Source organism: Neolamprologus multifasciatus, chromosome 18, assembly GCF_963576455.1.
Source record: "Neolamprologus multifasciatus chromosome 18, fNeoMul1.2, whole genome shotgun sequence".
NCBI lineage: Eukaryota > Metazoa > Chordata > Actinopteri > Cichliformes > Cichlidae > Neolamprologus > Neolamprologus multifasciatus.
This window is the reverse complement of record NC_140456.1, coordinates 34,681,602-34,699,848: the sequence shown is the minus strand read 5'-3', so window position 1 is coordinate 34,699,848 and position 18,247 is coordinate 34,681,602. Positions and strand designations below refer to the sequence as shown.

At 40.4% G+C, this 18,247-nt stretch overlaps 1 protein-coding gene across 1 annotated transcript; it reads right to left on the bottom strand.

Annotated features, from left to right (window-relative positions):
• Window positions 1-11,680: 11,680 nt before the first annotated feature.
• LOC146498464 (proenkephalin-A-like) lies at window positions 11,681-16,978 on the bottom strand. Its single transcript, XM_085139172.1, has 3 exons — window positions 16,650-16,978; window positions 16,178-16,324; window positions 11,681-12,549 (listed from the first exon to the last, which is right to left on the bottom strand). The coding sequence occupies exons 2-3, from the start codon at window positions 16,319-16,321 to the stop codon at window positions 11,953-11,955; spliced, it is 741 nt and encodes a 246-aa protein (XP_084995298.1). The 5' UTR covers window positions 16,322-16,324; window positions 16,650-16,978; the 3' UTR covers window positions 11,681-11,952.
• Between the last annotated feature and the right edge of the window lie 1,269 nt (window positions 16,979-18,247).

The window sequence follows — 18,247 nt, the reverse complement described above, 5'->3', positions numbered from 1 at the left end:
GATTTTTGTTTATAATTTTGCACAAAATAAACGACATGATTTTAAAACAATGGAGTCAGAAGTGCGTTCTAAAACAAACCTCCCGTTGCCACCCACTGACTTTTTTTGGACTATTGTTGGTGTTTGGAACATAAAAGGCCTTGACAGAAGTGTGTGTGTGTGTGTGCGTGTTTACTTACTTTACCTGCTGTTGAACACTAAACAGCAGGTAAAGTATTGAACACATCACCAGTTATCACCAATGATCCAAGCAATGCTGTCACATAGTGCAAATTCATATCAGCTGGTTCAGTCCCAGCTGATGAAGCCTGTAAAATTATGTCTCATTACCAAGGTGTCACACAAATATCTCATGGGTAAAACCAAAGAGCTTCTGCAACACGCATGTGGCCGTATTGTTGCAAAAAGCACCAATGGCACTGGTTATAGAAGAATTTCTAAACTAATAATTATTTTAATTATTTTATTATAATTATTATTTTGCCATAAATCAGGTCACAGCCAGGTGTTCCCTGCAAGATTACAAGCAGAACAGGAAGAAGAATGATCAGAATAGTTGTACAAGAGCCAAGGACCACATGTGGAGAGATCAGCAGGTACAGCTGTTTCAACGCAACCGCCAGAGCTTGTATGCACGCCTACCATGCAAGGAAAAAACATGTGGAAGCATGCTCAAAGTTTGCAGAACAACATCTTGACAACCCTGGAAAATAAAGGAGAATTTATTCTGGTCGGATGAATTCCTTTTCAATCTCAACAAAGTTGAACTTTTTGGAAGCTGTGATACACTTTTGAAGGTCAAAAGCACATCACTGCTAAACACCACTATAACAGCGGCGTTTGGAGGTGGTGAACATCATGATGTGGTGCTGTTTTTCAGCATACAGTATTGGTACGCCTCACATAACTGAAGGCAGGATAAATGGAAACATTTACAGGGACATTCTTGATGAAAATATGCTCCCATCTACCAGGATGATGAAGATCACACGAGTGTGGATTGTTCAGCAAGACAGTGATCCCAAATACACAGTCAGGTGTTGGTGGAATTGAACTCAGGACCTTCTTGCTGGAAGGCAATAGTGTGCCACCATGCTGCACCTTCAATATGTATATTTAACAAATATTTAGGACAGCTTTCTTCCATTTGCACAATATCTCTAAATGTAAATTCATCCCTCTGATGATCTCTCCTCCTCACTCAGCATCACTTTGATTAGCTGGATGTTGAAAAACTAGTTCATGCATTTATTACTTGCAGGCTGGACGACTGTAATTCATTATTATCAGGAAGTCCTAAAAACTCCCTGAAAAGCCTTCAGCTAATCCAAAATGCTGCAGCAAGAGTCCTGACAGGGACTAGAAAGAGAGCAGATTTCTCCTGTTTTGGCTTCCTGTTAAATCCAGAATTCAAAATCCTGCTGCTCACATACAAGGTCTTAAATAATCAGGCCCCATCATGGGGGCTTTCCATGATGCACTGAGTGTTTTCCACTCACTATTTGTTTTGTACAACTCTCTCCACTTCAGTATTGGTTATTATTAATCTCTTGCTCTCTTCCACAACGTGTCTTTATCCTTTTTCCCCTGAGCCTGGCTGTGCTTGAAGCTTCTTTCTGTTAACATAGTGTTTTTACTTCCCATTGTCATCAAAGTGCTTGCTCATAGGGGGTCGTATTGTTTGCTGATTGTTGTCATGTCATAAATATATTGATTGTTGGGGTATTCTCTGTTTGCTTTGTGTTATTCTAGGATCTTTACCTTGAGGCAACGGTTGTTGTGATTTGGTGCAAACTGAATAAAATTAAAAAGAAACGAAATATTTTTTGGATGTTTGTTTTTCTGCTAAAAACTATTTTTTGTCTTTATTATTATCGTAGCTGGTCTGTTGGAAGTGTATCAGCGCATAGCCTCAGCCACTAAAAACATGCTGATGGGATGATGTCGTTTTTGCAGTCAGTATCTATGGGAACCGACACAAATCCAAAGTTCAGTTATCCAAATGTTGTATATCCTTCTCCCAGCAGGAGAGAAAAACTCATCATGAAGCTGAGCATATTTTGTTTGTTTGTTTTTGTTTAGGAAAGTTAGAAAAACAAAGTGTGAAAAAAAGAACAATTGCATAACTGCTGGGAAAAGGGATTTGGACCCTCGGACAGAAGAGAAGAGCCCATGTGGGAAAGGATAGGTCAATACATGCTTTGGGGGATGTAAATAGTTTTAAATTAATTTGTCATATGTCCAGTGTTGGGGAGTAACAGAATACATGTACCGCCGTTACGTATTTAAAATACAAAATATGAGTAACTGTATTCCGTTACAGTTACCGTTTAAAAAGGTGGTATTTAGAATACAGTTACTTTGTTGAAATAAATGGATTACACGGCGGTACTTCCCTGTTTCATATTGTGGCGGGTCAGGACTGTTTGGGTTTTGTTTGACAGCTACGTTCTGTTGTTCCAGGCAGCAGCGTTACGGTTGCCATGGTTACAGGGTTACGCTCTCTCTCTCTGCGTGTTTCCTGGGTGAGAGAGGCCTTTTTGTTGTTGTTGTGCTAAGCTAATAGGCAGAATGCTACAGGTATAGCTCTAAAGAATGTAGCATCATGGGCAGTGTAGTCCGTGCTGCAGGGAGAATGGACTGCCATACACGTTATGTGTCTGTGAGCGAGGGAGGGAGAAAAAGGAAAAGTACGAGCTGTCATCGAGCAGAAACGGGAGCTGGAAGCATGTAAATATAATAATAACCACTGCAGCCAAGAAGAGAGCCTGACGAGCCCAGCTGTAAGTAAGCTATTAAGACTCGACTGTACACCGTGTTCGTGTTTTCCTCTGAAACAATAAGTTCTGTTGGAGCAGCCTTTCAACGCCTCTCTCTGTCTCTGCTAGCAAAGTTGACCCAGACAACAAAGTAAAGCTAGTTTTCAGCTACGAGCCGACACAAACCCACCGTATTAGCCAGAGGTCCCTTTACTACGGTTCAGAGCCGCGGACCTTCAGTAACAGTAATAAATCACAGCAATAGTACATTCATGTAGTTGTAAACAGCATGATAATATATTAAGTAATCCAAAGTATTCAGAATACGTTACTCTCATTGAGTAACGTAACGGAATACGTTACAGAATACATTTTGGGGCATGTAATCTGTAATCTGTAATGGAATACATTTTAAAAGTAACCTTCCCAACACTGCATATGTCACATGTCAGAGTCCTCTCAATATTACAGATAAAATTAAAGCAAATTCCATGTTCACACAGAAGAATTGGTGACCAGCAGCAGCTCTCATTCGAACGCAGCAGATTTGGAAAGACCCAGAAAGTCATACAATAATGGATCCCAGTTTACAAAAAGAGTGAAAAAGAAAGAAGATGCATCACCCGACCTCAGTTAGAAGAAAACGAGGAACCCAAATGGTCAGGAATGCACGGGAACGTTGTCCCTGTGGCAGACTGGCTACTGTTTAGATGGAGGTTGTTTCAAAAGGACCATGTTGGAGATCTGAGCAAGCAGAACTTAAGCCAGGATAAGATTTCCTTCTAGGAGGAAGATTAAACATCCTTGCTCAACAGGTGGACGAAGAATGAAAACACTCAAATCTTTTCAGTCTTTCAGAGGCATCGAGTCAGATTGAGAAGGGGTGTGAGATTTTATTATTTTGGTTTTTTAAAAACACTTCAGAAAAGAAGTAATCAAGGTTTTAAAAGACCAGACAAGCGAAAAGCGAATATCTCTGGATCAGATGGTTTAGACGCTTAAATGCTTATTAAGAAAGAAAAAGCTTGGAAGAGAGGCTCTGAAGAACTCTGTCATTGTTATGAAGGGGGACATGAACCTTAGCATTAATGGTACTGAAGGAATTTACTGTCCTGCTATGTTCAAACAGGGGATATCCAGCCTCCACAGCGGATGTGAGTGAGGAACATCTGCTCTCTGACGATGACGACATCCCATACCATCTGTTTCCCATAAAAGGGAATTCACAGTGATTACCTGAGTAGGAAACTGTAAAGAAACACTCAGAGAATATATCATTTAATAAAATAATTTATACTGTGTATATTGTGACTGACAAACACGAGTATCAAAGAAAATAAAAAGGGAAACAACATGTTTCTATATAACGGAGTCAAAAGAGATCGTGTTAAAATAGATATTCATGTGTGACTGAGCTCATGATGAATCCAGTTGAAGTATAAAGGCATAAATTGAATGAAACATGAAGGAAAGTTTACTTATATGTGATTTAATATTCATGTGTGATGGGATTAATTGTAAAGCATAGAAAAGGAGTAATGTATTCAAGTGTTTTAATGTTTAAACTATGTTTTAAATCATGTTGAAGTAAGGTCACATAGAGAGAGAAGATGATAGAATGTAACTGGACATCGAGTGATTGGATTATAACAAAAATGACTGAATCTCTTCAGCATCGATGTACAGCTAACATCTGCAGAGGTTTATTTGAAGAGTTTCAGTCAGGTTTCAGAGCTCATCATAGCACAGAAACAGCTTTAGTGAAGGTTACAAATGATCTTCTTATGGCCTCTGACAGTGGACTCATCTCTGTGCTTGTCCTGCTAGACTTCAGTGCAGCATTCGATACTGTCGACCATAATATCCTATTAGAGCGATTAGAACATGCTGTAGGTATTACAGGTACTGTGCTGCAGTGGTTTGTATCATATCTATCTAATAGACTCCAGTTTGTGCATGTAAATGGAGAGTCCTCTTCACACACTGAGGTTAATTATGGAGTTCCACAGGGTTCAGTGCTAGGACCAATTCTGTTTACATTACACATGCTTCCCTTAGGCAGCATCATTAGAAGACATAGCATACATTTACACTGCTATGCAGATGACACCCAGCTCTATCTGTCCATGAAGCCAGATAACACACACCAATGAGTTAAACTGCAGGAATGTCTTAAAGACATAAAGACCTGGATGGCCACTAACTTTCTGCTTCTTAATTCAGATAAAACTGAGGTCATTGTACTCGGCGCTGAAAATCTTAGAAATATGGTATCTAACCAGATTCTTACTCTGGATGGCATTACCTTGGCCTCCAGTAACACTGTGAGGAACCTTGGAGTCATTTTTGACCAGGACATGTCCTTCAACGCACATATTAAGCAAATATGTAAGACTGCGTTCTTCCATTTGTGCAACATCTCTAAAATTAGAAATATCTCATTTCTATTCGATTCAATTATGATTGACTCCAGGATGCCAGCAAAGTCTTTGCCAGGCGACATCTTTTTGATGATGGCGACTCATTGACCGGGGAAGATGCGCTCTCGGCCTTCTTCATAACTATACCATCGAAGCACCGGTTGATTAAATCTTGGAGAGCGTCTAAACTCTCCCTCCAGGGTGTTGGAGATGATTAAACAGATGTGGTTAGTTATATGACAATTGATTAATATATTGATTAGTATATTTGGTAAACTTGAAGCATGAAAGAACGTTTGTAAAATTCTAAGCTACCATTCGCTTTCTTTCCGCCACATCTCTGGTGTCTGACGTCACCTACAACATGAGTCACTTACCTCCCTTGCTGATCTGTTTATAAAAAACTAGTTCATGCATTAATTACTTCTAGGCTGAACTATTATAATTCTTTATTATCAGGATGTCCTAAAAACTTCATGAAAAGCCTTCAGTTAATCCCCAGGTTGATGGCACTCAGGCAAAACCACCAAAGGAGTCCAAAGGGGCCGGGTACTCTGAACCATTGTTCCCTGCATGGGCGCAGACGGTGGTTAGGACCTGTTATCCGACCCACCGGTGCAGGAAACAGGCCCTCTTGTCCACTGGGAGGAACCCCAATGTACGGAAGGTGGGCGGAGTCAATGCTGATCGAGTTAAAGCCATTTCTTTGGCTTGGTGGCCATTGTTTTAGTGGGTGTTTCTCAGAGCCAACAAGGACATGTGTAAAGTGAACCTTACTTTGAAATGGCCTGTTTGTGTGTCACCAAATACAATTTTAATATTTTTTCGCAGAGAATGTCGTGATTTAATCTTCAGATATCAGTTCAGTTTGTGAAGATAGAGCCTTTTTGCAAAAGTGCTCTGATGATTTCGGAGCTGTCCGCCCAGCCCAGTCTCACGGCAAAGCGTGTAATCGATCCGCTCGCCTTATAAACGCTCGAGCTTGGTGTTTCCGTCACGTAGTAACTGTTAGGATTAACTGTGCCAGGCTTGTTAGACGTGATGAAACACATACAGACTTCTGGATGTTCAACCAATATTTTTATTGTAAATATTAATCATGAGGGTAAATGGGTAGGCCCGCTGCTCCCTCAGAGCCCTGTACACCACGGAGCGAGGTCAGCATATCCAGGATATCTTTCTGTTATCTGGATTCACTGACCCTAACACTGCGACCAGGATAAACGGTCACACGAAGTTATTCAATTCAATTCAATTTTATTTATATAGCGCCAAATCACAACAAAAGTCACCTCAAGGCGCTTCATAGATACAGAGAAAAACCCAACAATCATATGACCCCCTATGAGCAGCACTTTGGCAACAGTGGGAAGGAAAAACTCCCTTTTAACAGGAAGAAACCTTACAGAAATCATCCTTATTACTGCCAACTATTCCAGAGAAAGTCTGCAATATAAAGAACATAAAAATACAGCAAACACAACACTGCTGTAAAAGAGACGAACGCTCCAGTTTGTCAGATCAGAGTGAATGTGGTTGGTTGAACAGATGTTTGTGATGTGTTATCTGCATTTCCATCAGCGTAAGAGACTCAGCAGCAGATAAGAATAAATGATAATAACATTTATACTTGTAATAAATCACCAAATTACACGCATGTTCCCATGACAATGCAGTGCTCTGTTTGCGCAGTGATTTTAGCTCATTTAAAACGCAGTCCTCCATCATTCCCCCGTTTTAAACACTTGAAACATGCTGCAAATAAAAGACCGAGTGAAATCGTGGCACTTCCAGCTCATTTGGAACAGAAACGTTCAAACCTGCTGAGTTTGAGTTTGTATTCTCTCAGCTGCAGACTTGCTGCTGTTTAAAGGTTTGAGAGCAAAGATTAGTAAGTAAGTCAAATTTTATTTATACAGCATCTTTCTAGACACAATTACAAAGTGCTGCACATAGGATAACAAAATTAGATATATAAAACATAAAACAGGCAAAAATGAACCCAAAGCAATTGACTACTGAGTCCACAGATCTTAAGCTTTGAGGGAGTTCCACAGTCTGGCGGCCACTGTGGCAAAAGCTCTGTCTCCCTTAGTTCTTATCTTAGTGTGTTGTATAGCAAGTAGGCCCTGATCAGATGATCTCAGGGACCTGCTGGGACATGGGCCTGTAGAAGATCAGAGATTTAAGCTGGTGCTTGTCCATGCAAAGCTCTAGAAGTGAAAACCAGGATCTTAAAATGGACTCTGAATTCAATAGGAAGCCAGTGTAACTGAGATAGCAACGGTGTCACATGTGAAAGATTAGATATAATTCGATTAGATTAGATTAGATATAAAAACAAACGTCACACATGGGCTCAGTCTCTGTACACAATATGAGGTCAACAATTACAGTGTGTGTGTCCTGTTTCAACAATGAATGTGTTGGATGGTTTGCAGCCATCTGGCAGTTTTTCAACAGCACCGTGCTGGAAGCTGCACGCTGACGAACGACTGATTTTTACTTTCAAAGAGACATGAAGGGTACTTCCCAGAGTCTGACCTGCCTCGACCCAGCTGCTTAGTGTCTGTGGTTACCATGGTTACTGCAGAAGCTGCTGTGAATTAAACAGCATTGCATTAACCTACCGGCGATGTGAGTGTTTATGTTTTTCAATACAAAAGAAATGAAATATTTAATGAATTAATTCCCATTTTAATTAATTAATGAAACATTTAATCAATAATTTAATGGCGTATTGAATTAATTCATTTCGTTACTCCTGGCCCTCCATAAGGCAGCTGAACAATGACTTCTTAGTTGAAGCTAAGATAACTAGATATAGTTTGAATGAATACAGCTCTGTTGGTTGCACATAAGTCAGTTTTTTCATTTGAAGTAAAGTGTTTCTAACTTAACTGAGTTTGGTGGAAACTGTTAGGTTGAAATTGTTAAATGTTGTCATTGTGTTACTTAAATTTGTAAGTCTTGGTTCAAACTGTATGATCAAAGACATTCCTTTGTTTCTGACTCCTTCCCCAGCCAGTCTGTTGGTGGGGGAGGCTGTAGTGTTTTATTATAGGCACATCCTAGGTCAGACCTTCCCAAAGTGTGGGGCCGTGGCAACAATCACAACAAAAGTCGCCTCAAGGCGCTTCATAGATACAGAGAAAAACCCAACAATCATATGACCCCCTATGAGCAGCACTTTGGCGACAGTGGGAAGGAAAAACTCCCTTTTAACAGGAAGAAACCTCCGGCAGAACCAGGCTCAGGGAGGGGCGGGGCCATCTGCTGTGATTGGTTGGGGTGAGAGAAGGAAGACAGGATAAAGACATGCTGTGGAAGAGAGACAGAGGTTAATAACAGATATGATTCAATGCAGAGAGGTCTGTTAACACATAGTGAGTGAGAAAGGTGACTGGAAAGGAAAAACTCAATGCATCATGGGAATCCCCCGGCAGCCTACATCTATTGCAGCATAACTAAGGGAGGATTCAGGGTCACCTGGTCCAGCCCTAACTATATGCTTTAGCAAAAAGGAAAGTTTGAAGCCTAATCTTGAAAGTAGAGATAGTGTCTGTCTCCTGAATCCAAACTGGAAGCTGGTTCCACAGAAGAGGGGCCTGAAAACTGAAGGCTCTGCCTCCCATTCTACTTTTAAATACTCTAGGAACAACAAGTAGGCCTGCAGAGCGAGAGCGAAGTGCTCTAATAGGGTGATATGGTACTACATACACATAACGTAACATCCATAACATAACCCTGGGACCCCGGGCCATGACATGGGAGGCTGGCCACTGGCATATATTCTGGGGATGACCAGTGAAGAAATTTACAGAGTACATTATGTATTTGGTATTCTTATATGTGTATGTTATCTTATAACCTCTCCAGTGTGACAGCTTTCTAAAAATCGGTAAGATCTCCCTTCTCAGAACTAATACTACATTGTACAATGAAGATCCACCCAGGTATTTTACCTTCATAATTGTATTGGATCACTCTTAGCCAGCTTCACGTTCTGCCCTAACTAATATTGTTGACAAGCCTGGTACATATAAATGACACATTATTCTCTCTCATCTGTTTAAACAAGTTTAAAAACTCCCCAAAGATTGATTCTGTTCATCAGGACGCTTTCAGTGGGAGAAACGTTTCGTCATCATCCAGGTGACTTCTTCAGGCTCAGCTGACTGTGGGTTTCAATCTTATAAACAATACATTTGCATAATGACTGAAACCAGCTCAGTGAAGGAACAATGGGCAGTTCCTTGGTCATAATTATGGAAATTCTCACGACCATTGATTTATACATCGGGGAAACCAAACAACCAAAATGGATGGCACAACACAGAAGAGCCACCTCGTCAGGCCAGGACTCTGCAGTCTATTCACACCTACAGGCCAGTGGACACTCTTTCAACGATGAGGATGTAACATCCTGGACAGGGAGGAACGCTGGTTTGAGGGCGGAGTCAAGGAGGCCATTTATGGGAAAGACCATCTCTGAATGGAGGAGAAGGCCTAAGGGTCCATCTGTCACCATCTTACATGCTGTGATTGCAGCCATTCCCCAACTCTCTGTGAATGGTACTCATGGTTATTGATCAGGTGTCATCAATGAAGAATTTGCATATTAATGATCAAGGAACTGACCTGAAACCTGCAGTCAGCTGAGACTGAAGAAGTCACCTGGATGATGATGAAACGTTTCTCCCACTGAAAACGTCCAGATGAACAGAATCAACTTTTGGGCATTTGCTTACCTGGATGATTGAACATGCATCAAGAAAGTTTAACAATAATAAATATTCAACACCAGTAGGCGGTAGGGTAATGTGTCTTGCCCAAGGACACAACGACCAGGACAGAGAGCCTAGGGATCCAACCGGCGACCTTCCGGTTACAGATACGCTTCCCAACCCCCTGAGCCACGGTCACCCCAGAAGTCTGGACCGGCTCTCCGCTCAAAGCGTCCAAGTCTCTGATCCTCGGGGTATTACCACAATGGGTTAACAGAAACTGATTTAAGCCACTGGTGGGGGGATTCACCCAGCACTAGCTACCTCCGTCTGAACGCCCACCTCAGATATTGCTCAAATTGTGCAATCACACGATTTGAGCAATATCTCGTTCGATCACGGGATTTTAATACTGCATTTTTTTCATATCTTGACTGGTATCAGAAGTCTTGTTTGAGTAGTTCTTCTTCTGTCAGAAATGAGTCTTCTAACAACCCGCTTGACCTGTGTGTTAGGAGTTGGGTTCTGGTTATGTGGTGTTTTTGTTTGTATGTGTTTTTTGGTGCCTCCCCTTTTGTATAGGTAGGCAGGGCAGTGAGTCACTGAACCTGGCACACCTGTGACTCATCAGATGCTTTCCTCAGAAGTGTTCTTTAGGAGCTACCTGACAGAGGACTAGTGTCGGAGTATTTTGGAGCGTCTGAAATTCTGCCCCTGCCTGCTGGAGCCCTTGGATTATTTTTGGTGACTGTAAGGAGTTTTGTTTCCTCCCTAGGATTTTGCCTCGACTGGTTTGTTTTCCGTCTGGAGGTTTTGGCATCAAACAGTACCAAGTAAGCTCTCCAACTCTCGGTAAAGTGTACTCTAAGCTTTTCTCGGTTATCGGGCAAGACCCTCCTAATTCTCGTCCCTCTCCTTTTTTAGATCGAGCGCACTACCTGTGTGTGTTTTCGTCACCTGCACGTCCTGGCTCCGCGTCCCCATTCATACACTGTTGTATATATTTTGTCCTTGTAAATACCTCCCCCTCACTGTAAATAAACTGTCTTCACCGTAACTCTGCCTCCGTGCGTTCTGCTTCCTGGGTCCATCTGCATTTGCCATAACACTGTGGTATACCTCAGGGTTCCAATCTGCACATAATGCTGTTTTCATTGTGTATGAAAACATTTTCATTGCATTAAAATGCACACTTGAGTGTATATTTTAAAAACCACTTTCACACTGATGACTCAGATATTCAGCCTCTAAAACCTCATTCACCTTCTGCCTGCTGAGGTTGAATCCTGGCTCTTAGTTGTAGACATGTATCCCATTTGTCTGTAAGAACGACACTTTCCACCACCCACTCAGATTTAAATGTCCTGACACTTGCTCTGTGGTTTGTGACTGGATTAAGGTTTAACAACTATCGCGTATACCTCTTTTGAAAACAGTGTAGACATTGGATTTATTTGTTCAGTGTGTTGAAGTCCAGTGTATACTGAAAGGTAAACACACAGGCAATATAAGCTATTCTTGCTTTTAAATTTTGATTTATATAAAAACGATTAAAACACATGTGTACAACTCTTTATATACCCTTAGTCATTTTTATATAAATTGTAGCGTTTATATTTTATTTTTATTACAGTATCACTATTATAGAAACTACAATAGCAAAGCTGTTTGTCTTTATTGATGTGCAGCAAATATTTGCATATTTAAATGAGAGCGCTTGATTTCTTTTCTGAGCCTGCAAACACATAAACTCAAAAATGTGAACACACACATGTTGATCAACGTATTCTTTTAATAAATAATATTGTCATGAAAAACAGAAACACCGAATAACAGCTTGTGTACATTTGAACAGTGCACGTTCATATTTTTTCTTCATATCATTACATGACCAGTCAAACCAAAGATCAGCACATTATGCAAAAGAAGATGAGATTTAATTTAGTATAGGTGGGCAGGCAACTTACACGAACACCAAAAAAGTTCTGATAACAGTAATTACTTGATAAGGTTGGACGGGTGAGGGACTGGGGCGTCATCACTCTCCTAGTCCATGAAGCCACCGTATCTCTTCTGTAGCTCACCACCGTTCTCCGAAGCTCGCTTCATCACCCCTTCATTCTTGCTGTCCACCAGCCACTCGGGCCGACCCACGCGCCTCATGAAGCCTCCGTAGCGTTTTTTGAGGCCTCGGCCTAACACTGCCTCAAGCAGGTCACCCTGCGCAACCTCCCCTTCAGCCCGACGCATGAAACCTCCATACCTCTTTACTACCTCACCTCCCTGATCAACCCCCTTATTGCTACGCCCAATTTCTGTATTAAGGAACTTTAGGATGTCCAGGTGGAGGTTTTCTTCATCGTTCTGGTTTCTGGTTTCCTCTAGTGAGCCGTCTGTAGAGGATGAGCGGCGAGACATGAAGCCACCATAGCGTTTCATGAATCCACCATACTTCTTGGACATTTGTTGTTCTGGTGATCTTGCAAACTCATCATCAGTGTTCAGGGTACCTTCTGCTTCCTGCGCCCCCTGTTCATTGGGGTAAGCATCCATTGGGATGCGGCCTTCCTCTCCCAGCAGTAAGTCCTGGCACAGGCGCAGCTTCTGGCTGTCCAACCCACCATCACACTGAGGAGAGCATGTCTGGAAAAAAAAATCAAAATTTCTTTCAAGTCTTTCATAAATGCAACAGCTTCCAAGTACAACTCGCTGTTTTATCCAGTTCAATATTCATTTGAATCAGTTTTTCAGCTTGAGCTGGACACATTTAGACGCCCATGCTGAACCATCTTTCTTCAAAAACATCAATAAACTATCAATAATGATGAACAACTGTTCACAGTAGGGATGCACCGATACCGATACTGGTATCAGGTATCGGGGCCGATACTGTAAAATGTGTGTGTACTCATACTCGTAAAAGTTAACCGATACCATGAACCGATACCAACTTATTTCATTAATCAGAGGGTGGCTTGTCATTTCTGTTGTAGTTTTTTAGATTGGCCACTAGGGGGACATCCCGCGCTAAACAGGCACAGGGTTAGACAAGTGAGACTGGCAGCTCCAGATAAAAAAGAGAAACTGGAGGCTGCTGTAGCTAGGCTAAACAAAATGTCAGCAGTGTGGAACAGCCAACTTTAACTCAGGTTTTGGAAAAGCGAAGAAAAATGTCAAGAGAAAATCCACGGGCAGTTAAAATAACAGAGGCTCGACTCATTTTATCGCTCTGGATGACCAGCCAATGCCGGTCGTGGAAAATCAGGGAGATAATGGTGCCAAAACTTTCTGAAGAGGTAAAGACAAGCAGTGTGTGCGCGATGTCAGTCCTTGGTTTAACAGCACAGTGGACTGATGATCCACGGGCAGATGAGGAGTTTGTTCGTCAATGCCGAATTTACAATATGGACACTCTGCAATAATTTAAAAGTTTATTTTATTCTCAGACCTAATTTGTATTTATTTTATTCCAAACAGAAGTGTTTATTTATTATTCTGAAAGCTCGAGACAGTGCCAATAGTTCAGTGATATTTTGTAAAATTACAATGTGGAGACTCTGCAATAATTTAACAGAAGTGCTTATTTTTCACTTGAAAGTTTTTTGTGGTCATTTTTATTAAGATTTTATTTTTTATCGGCAGAGAATAAAATAAAACCTGTCTTCCAATTAATTGCATTTGTGTGTGTGTGTGTGTGTGTGGTAGAAGTATTGGTTTTTGTACTCTGTATCGGCAAGTACTCAGATCCAAGTATCGGTATCGTAGCGGTTTGAAAAAATTGGTATCGTTGCATCCCTAGTTCACATGTTTCTGTCTATAGTTATATTCAGGCCCTGTACTACTTATAAAGCTAATACCTCTTTCACAGCTCTTTTTCTGTCCTTTTTAATAACATAAGTGACAGTGATACATTTTCATTTTGTAAAGTACCACGACAACTTCTAGAAAGTATTTATGGAAAGTGTATTTTAAAAAGGTGAGGTATAATAAGACCCATTATTGACTTTTAGAATCTGTTTTTTCTTGTTGTTTTTTATTTATTTGTCCTGTTTTTAGCCACAAGATTACCAATAAGTTCTCGTCTTGGTCAAGAGGGCAGCATAAGCAATTAAAATTTCTGAAAAGAAACAAAAGTACATTTTAAGAGAACAACATGCAATATCCACACCAAATTCCACCTGAAGTCCAACATTTTGTAACAGCAACATCTGCTCAGGGCAGCACATAAAACACAAACGGGGTTACTAAGCTCTGATGGTTACTAAGCACATAAAGCTCTGAGGACATGCTGGACACATGTTGAATAATCTGAGTGTTAGAGGCAATCTGACCCCTGAGCAAAGTTGCTGGTAAGAAGACAGGTTACCGAACAATTTCTTGGCAATATATAGCAATAGTTTACATTTGTTTATTCAAAATGTAACAGTTTCTCTATTTCTAATTCAGTTTGTGCTTGTTTGGAAGAATTGAAATAGAAAAGAATTTCATGTTGTTTTACTTTTTTGTCACAGACAAATGACAATAATATAAGAATGAATGATTTTCCCTTAATGGTTTATTCTGCTGCTACTGTTGTTTTATTTTCCCTCTTCATTAAACCACGACACTGTTACCTAATGAAATGTTACTGAACCTGAAGAGAGGCTGACACAAACAGACACACAAAGACACAAACAGACACACAAAGGCATAAACTCAACAGTGCAGAGAAACAATCAACAAGAACACATCACAACGGGTCCACGGTCTTAACGATTGCTTTAACTACTAACAACACATTCTCCACAAGACGTCTCATCTGTTCCTCACCTGTCATGAGTGGAGCAGATACACCTAATATAAACCTGCTTAAATTATCAATTCATTTAACTCCAAGCGAAGGAACATAGTCATAATAATGCAACTGCTGGGCTCTTAGCTGCACACTGTGAGGATAATCTGCACGTAACCTCTTGGTATGATTGGATTTCACTTCTTAGACTCATCACAAATATGTTGACTCGAAAAAATGTTCGATAGCATGTGGGGAGGATTTGTGCCTCGGTTAGTTTCAGTGCTGTTTGCTTTAGAAGACTGAAAATTGAATTAGGAATATATTAGAATATATTAGCACCTAGTACATATTTATCCATTTTCCTCTAAAGACAATAATGTACATTATATGCACATATATGCACACACACACATACATTTGTTATAATGTAAAAACAGTGTGAGTGCCTCTTCAAAATGTAAGGTTCTGTAATTCAGATCTCAATAGAAGAATAAGAAGTAATTTAACCAATAACATTCAGAGAATGAAGTAAGTAAGAAGTAATTGAAATATACTAAATGCATAATAAATAATAATAATAATTTATATAATTGATAATTAATTAAATATTTGAAATTCTTTCACATGTAAAATATGATATGGAGCAGTTTTATTAGAATATGAAACAATGCAAAATACATGTTCCAAACATAGAGTTTCTATTTCTCTGGTCAATATTTTAACTTGTCTCAACATGAACGTAAGGCTGAAATCTGAAACTGCATATGCTGCATACTCAAAGTGAAACATCAGCGTCTGAATTATTTCAGTTTTTGAGAAAAACCTGAAACAATAATCTTTTATTGGAAGTCTGGCATTACTATTAACATTCCTACAAGTATAAAACACGAAGAGTACGAGGTCTTAAAAGGAAAGAAAAGGCAGGGAAACGATAAAATGCATTTGCAGTTTGAAGAACTTGAATGCCAGATCAATATTATAGCCATCAACAGATCTTGCAAGTGGCATTTGAAAGGGAAAAGGGAGGCGTGAAAAGAGGAAAAGACTAAATCAAATCAAGGAGCGAGAATAACATAATATACAGAAAGAATGGCACGGACTGAAATCCCAGAGAGATTACAGTTACGAGTGTTGTCTAATTTGGTATAACGGAGTCTACAAATGTGAAAAGGAAGCTATGGAGATTAGAAGGGAAATAAAAAAGGAAAACAGAGGCGGGAATTTAGTTAGTAAAGAAAAAAAACAGTGTAAAGCACAGAAAACTGAAGAGAAAAGAAAAAAGTCCAAAAGAATAGCAAAGGCAAGAAGTTGTGTCGTAATATGTTCGCTGAACACTGTAAATGTCACTTTGCATGTTTTGTATGAACTATGACAAAATGAATTGTTTCACCGTGGACAGACGCACAGTGCCACTATCAACTTACTGATTACAATTCATGAATTATTCATTCGTCTCTTTTTAAGAAATATAAACAAAACACAATGTAGGGACATTACCATTGATGAGAAACCTGACTGTTGTCCCAGCAGATGGTATACGCAAAGTGCACACTCCTTCCCGCAGTCTGTTCCAACCACAAGTGACACACAAACGCCCAGAACCATCATCCACATGCAACTGCTGCATGCGAGGGAAGCCATGGTCTAAGTACGGAAATGAGGGGAGAGAGGAGAAAATTCATTTTAAAATTCATAATTTTCAGACAAATGTTCAATTGAGTACCAAGCACACTACTGATACTACTGGTTGTAACGAACTAGTAGCAATTTATAATGCCAAATTTTATGAGCAGTGAAAATTTAAAAATATTTTTTTTAAAAATACGTAACACAAACTGTGAGAGTTCCCCAAAGGGAGTGCGCCTTCAGGTGATGCGCCTTATTCTCTATGGTTTATTACTAGCTGTAGATATAGTGGGTAGTATAAGCACCGGTGCATCACTTTAAAAAAAAGTATTCGCTATCTTACCTCTGCTTTACTTTAACAGAAAATAAAGCCGCTCGGAGATTTCCTCGTCCTGCCCTCGGGAGTAGCGGCGGGCTGTGAAACTGGACTGGCTCAAGTCTGTGCACTCAATATATCTGCGCGCAGCTCCGTGAGCGGCAGGCTGTGGGAAGAGTGGCCACGGTTCAGCCAATCAACAAAAGACATACATACACACTGCTTGGTCGCTCCTCTAATCGGCGCTGTATCTTCCGTCTGCTGACAGTGACAGAAGTGCAGCGTGTCGCCTTTTAGCGAGAAAAACAAAGACCATTACTATCGTCAGTTTAAAGAGCTGGGTGCAGTGCTGTGTCCGAGTGCACTGCGGGGTGTTAAAGTAGTTGGTGGCAACGACGTCACTATAATAAGACAGAAAACGTAAGAGGCGTTTGGCACGACCCCACCCTCCATAACCATCAGCACTCAGTCAGATTTGGAGGTGCAGTGCTGGCGCAAAGAAATGCGCAGAATAGTCTCAGTTTGTTGCTCTAACTATTTGTTTTTTCTACAGGTACATGACATTCAAATGGAATAATTCAGTTATTTAGTCCAATATAAAGTATGGGAGGGTTCATTTAAATAACATTGTGAACATCAAACAACACACATAACGATTTTTCACCACTTTACTGCATAATTCTGGATAATTCATGAAAGTTTTGTAATATTCATACACTAAAGCAGACAGTGACCAAAGTGACATACTCTGTTACACAATTCCCGTTTGCCACTTAATCTCCTTCACACAGACAGCTGTTATCATCGCTTCATGCAGGACGTTTTTAATTAAAGAAGGCGTTCTGCTAACATTACCGAGGCACTTCACTGTTCCAGCACTTATTTGTTCAGGACAACAGGCTCAATAAAGATATCCCGGCATCAACTGCGTGTTGTGTCTGTGTGTGTGCACATGTGTGAATGCACACAACATTTGCACATTGCTTCCTTATGGGAAACTGCAGTGCAAATGATAAACATTCATCCAATTTTATTAACACACAGTTTCCAAGTACAGGCTGGCGAGGAACTTGTGGAGTGGTCTCAAAGAAATCACCTCTTTCTGAATATCAGCAAGACAAAAGACACGGTTGACTTCAGGAGGAAAACAAATGTGACGAGGCTCATCAACGTCATGGGTGAGGAGGTGGAAACTGGACAGCTGCTGGTTCTTGGGCATTCACCTGAATGACAGACTGGACCAGCGGTGCTCTATAAAAGAAGGGAATGAGCAGACTCTACTTTCTAAGGGTGCTCGTATCCTTTAACGTGTACAGTAATCTGTGTGCAGAACTTCTACCAGTCTGTGGTAGTGAGTGCCATCTATTCCACAGTTTCTTCTCAGTTAGCCAACTGAGACTTGGATGGTGAATATACATTTATTCTGAAAGTTATGCTGAAATGTTTTGTAATTCAATTCAGTGCAGTTCTACTTTAATCAGTTGAATTCACTAAACAACAACACTGTCATGGTCTGGGTGAGTCACAGTAATTTTCCACAGTGGGGTGGAGCCTTCGCTGCTCCTCCCAGAATCACCACCTGAGACTGATTGAGACAGCTGTGTTTAAGACCAGCGTTCACAAAA

Bases quoted from the DNA above. Each gene is read 5' to 3' on its own strand.
- LOC146498464 (XM_085139172.1), bottom strand. From the start codon at position 16,321: ATGGCTTCCCTCGCATGCAGCAGTTGCATGTGGATGATGGTTCTGGGC. The intron at 12,550-16,177 runs GTAATGTCCCTA...TTTTTTTTCCAG, and splicing joins AGTCAGGTTTCTCATCAATG to ACATGCTCTCCTCAGTGTGA.